Source organism: Corvus brachyrhynchos, unplaced genomic scaffold (genome assembly GCF_000691975.1).
Source record: "Corvus brachyrhynchos isolate BGI_N302 unplaced genomic scaffold, ASM69197v1 scaffold802, whole genome shotgun sequence".
Taxonomy (NCBI): domain Eukaryota; kingdom Metazoa; phylum Chordata; class Aves; order Passeriformes; family Corvidae; genus Corvus; species Corvus brachyrhynchos.
This window is the reverse complement of record NW_008236648.1, coordinates 62,385-66,316: the sequence shown is the minus strand read 5'-3', so window position 1 is coordinate 66,316 and position 3,932 is coordinate 62,385. Positions and strand designations below refer to the sequence as shown.

Below are 3,932 nucleotides of genomic sequence, written 5' to 3'. Positions count from 1 at the left end.
GGCATTCCCCATCTTCCACAGCAGAGCGTAAGAAATGCCTCCATTAGACTTAAAGGTGCATTTATAAAACGCAACCCAGTCCAGTATGGCTTCTAGACAGCCCAAGTGCCTTTGTAGAAAGGGCTGGGCATAGAGGGGAAGCAGTTCCAGGGTGTAGTTTCCTGTGCAGCTATAGTCCTTGCCCTAACTGAAGTTTATTTTCCACAATACTCTGGGAAGAACAGAGGACACCCATGGGTAGGGATTTGGAACACAGTGCAGGCAGCAAGCAGCTCTAAATCTGCTCAGAGTGAGCTGCTGATGGGCAAAGGGTTGAACACCCCAGGTCATGTAAGCTCCCCGCAGCCAGCAGCTTCCAAATGTCATCGGACCCAAACTCCCTGTGGGAAACCAGCCCAGTGGTAGCACTGCTTCACCTTTGCACCGCAGTCTGCCCCTTTGGAAATACAGAAACCTATGAAGACTGGATCTGCCATTTTCACGAGGATATTGTCCACACAATATACATGGACATACTGGATTCCACGCTGCTTCATATCATCCAAAATTTTATTATCCATCAAAGCACGGTATAAGCCACCATTGCCATCTATAATGCAAGAGAAAAGAGAAAGTCTTGGCTTATTAGTGACTTTGGGGTGGGTTTTTTTGTGTCTAACAGAGCAAAACCAGAAAGTACCAAACAAGCTTTCTTGAACAGAAGAGCAGGGAATGTTTTCTAGTCAAGAGCCAGTGCTACCAGATTTTATTTCCAGTTCTGCCACACAGTTCAGGGGAGTATGTTCCTCTCTTCACCCCAGCTCTCTCACTTGCAGAATGGGACCATGGGGACCAGCCTCACTGAGCAGCATTATGAGACTTTATGAAGGCTAGTGAGATCCTCAGAGGGAGAATACTAAAGGGCAAATCTATGCAGAGGAGAGAAAAAGAACAAGTTCTGGAGGAAAGTCTTTTTTACATTTCTCCTCCAGTGCAGGGCAAAAGCTTGTTTCTTCTCTTTCTTGGAGAAAGACTAAAATAAATCTTATTCTCTGTTTATCTTCCCCCCACAACTTCTCAATGCCTTTTTAAAGGCTTGAACTGCAGCTGCACAAAAGACACCTGCATGTTTATCACAGATCACCCATTTACAGTTCCTTCTTGGATGCCCTTATCAGCTCAGGAGAACCACTCTGCAGGTGCAACACAGTCCTAACAGGGCTGCCGTCACCAAGTCTCTTACCATGTCTAGGTTAAGAGAACATTACAAGGTGAGACATTGCTGTCATTTTGAAAAGAGTTAATCTTCTTGCTGCTCTTTTATCCATTTCCAGCTATCAGCCTTGAGCTCCTGACCTTCACCACGGGAGGCAGCACTCCAGAGACCTCATAGAGAGCTCTGCTGATGCACCTTTTTCCTACCCTGCAGCCACAGCACTCCTAATCCTACCAATACTCCCAGACTTGGATAAAAAACATGTGCTGTGGTCAAATCTCCAGCAAGAACTAAACAGAGCTATGCTCCTGATTACCAGCCTGAAACATTAGCAGCAGCTTTCCACATTAACTGGAAGCATGAACCCTGACCTCCAAAGCGTGCTCTGTGTGCCCAGCTCGCTGATGGCCCATAGCAACTATCAACACACATGACAGTACTACAGTATGGAAGAGCAAACAGCAGGTACCTGGAGCCATGGCAATTTTCCCCTTCTCCTCCAAAATGGCCTTCCCATCAAAGGTGACAGCAGGCAGCATCCTCTGTTCAAACATGATGACGTTGGATCTATCCAAGTTGAAGTAGTTGTGTTGTACAAAAAACTCTTCTGTCGGCCCCAGTGTGAACTCACTTGTCATGATGTACCTGGGCAGGAATAGGGGCTGGGCAATGAGAAAGAACAACACAAGCGAAAGGCAAAACTTCAAACTGAACACAAAAGAGAGGAATCCCAGGAGTGTGAAATGAGAGACACAGCAGCATCCTGTGGTGAGCAACTGCACACGAGAGCTCACCTCCAGAACTCATCCCCAGAACAGAAAGGCTGCAGGGGGTCCTATGACCATATCAGGGTATGATCTGATATGATATGCCAGGACAGAGGCAGAGCCTTGCCCTAAATGTGAACAACATCTGGGTATCTGGATAAGCTGGAAAACAAGACAAAGGGCAGAAAACAGCTTCATTTACTCTAGATTCAAACTGATGTTAAGTGTCTAAAGAAACCCTGACCAGCTCACTCCGCCAGCACCTCTTCAGTGCCAAGGCAAACAGCAGTATTCCCATATGTTGGCTGCATGGTTTGTTTTTGTCTTAGGTTTTTCTATTTCCTCCTTTCCTTTCAGCTCCACATTGCTTCTGTCTCTTCCTCCATTATACTCCTTCACTACTGTCTAAAAGCCACCTTCATCATCTACCTGTCAAGGTCTTCAACAACTATCAGCACAGAATACAGGGTCCTCTGTCAGCATGACAGAGGAAACAACGCCTGGCACAGGAGAGCCTGGACCTCAATCCCCCATCCCCAGTTTACACCTCTGCAGCACAGCATAGCCTGGGCCCAGGTGTATTGGAGCAGCAAACTGCTTCAACTGCCTCCTCAGCTGTGGGAGGGGAACTGGAAACAGATGTGGCATCTTGCAAATAATTCATCCTGGCTTCCAGGAGCACCAGGGATGATGTATTTGCAATTCAGGTCCTGTATACAAGGCTTCAGGAAGAAGGACAATATGGACTCACCTTCCATAAGGAAACAATATATCAATAGACTTTGACTTCCAATTTGTAAAACAATGTGGCAACCTGAAGCCCTCAGACGCCTGCTCTTTCACTGTGGAAACCTTGCCTCAGACCACACACTGATACCATAAGGGTATTTCTGCATAATCTTCACGGTCTAACAAAGAACATTTAGCAGAAAACATTTCCAGACACGTCTGCAGTGCCTTCCTCTCACCCACCACATCCCATAGGAAATTCACATTTTGCACTGTGCCCAGAGCTCATCTCTTTTGAAAGCCAGGAGCAGCCAGCAGAACTGGCAACTGTAAACAGTGACAGCAGGAGGTGGCCTAAACACAAAGCAAGAGGTTTTTTGCTGTGGCAGAGATTATGGACAAGGGTGGGAAGAGTGGCTCGGAAGGCAAGCTCTAGGTTGTCCTCCATGCAGGAACCTGAGAAAGCAGAAATGGATGAAATTTCTTGTAAAGCATCTGAAACCATCACTGAAAGGTGCTGTTGACAGTGTTGCCAGTAACTGCTTGGAAAGCCAGCAAGGTACAGCAGTTAGGGTTGTGGTCAGTGATGCAAAGGCAGCACTCAATCCCTCAGGTCTGCAGACATGGACCTGCCACCTCCCATCCCTCTGCACCCTCCTCCAGCCACTGGCATCGCAAATCCCACCAACAAAAGGCTCCCCCCGACCTGTCTCTGTACAGCACCCAGCTCAGTGCTTCTTGAAGACAACATGGGCAAGACTGGAATGCAAGGAGCCCTGCACTGCAGATCTGGCTCTGCGTCACCTACCAGGGAATGGCACACTTGCAGTGGTGTCTCTTGCCAGCAAGCTGCTCCACTTTGCGGATTCTTTCTGCTTGGATCTGATACAAGTTCTTGCCACTGGGCAACCCCACATTGTACATGCCTTTGGGATAGCTGACTCCCAGGCGGGTTCCTTGTCCTCCAGCCAGGAGCAGCACTGCCACCTTGTTCTGTGAGATCTGATGTAAACCTGAACAGGAAAAGAAGCCCAAGGGAACATAAGAACCTCCAAAGCAATCAACACCCCATGTGCTTCTCCTGAGCCTTTCTTCAGAGCTCAGGCAACAGCCAGAAGCTGCCAGTTCAATGCTGGCAGCTCAGAGAGAAATATGCCACTGCACACACAGGAGAAAATTCATTTCACCTCCTGGATGCAGCAGTTTCCTCATCTAAAGCAACAACTGGTGTGAAAACAGAC

General features: G+C 47.7%; 1 protein-coding gene across 2 annotated transcripts in view; it reads right to left on the bottom strand.

Moving 5' to 3' along the window:
- Window positions 1-3,704, bottom strand: part of MAN1B1 (mannosidase alpha class 1B member 1) — a 32,187-nt gene extending 28,483 nt beyond the window's left edge. For both annotated transcript variants that reach the window (XM_017726763.1, XM_017726765.1), the window contains exons 1-3: window positions 3,500-3,704; window positions 1,665-1,840; window positions 417-589 (exon numbers count right to left, since the gene is read on the bottom strand). In XM_017726763.1, coding sequence (XP_017582252.1) covers window positions 417-589; window positions 1,665-1,840; window positions 3,500-3,615 — 465 coding nt within the window. In that variant the 5' untranslated portion in view covers window positions 3,616-3,704. The remainder of the gene's footprint in view (window positions 1-416; window positions 590-1,664; window positions 1,841-3,499) is intronic.
- Between the last annotated feature and the right edge of the window lie 228 nt (window positions 3,705-3,932).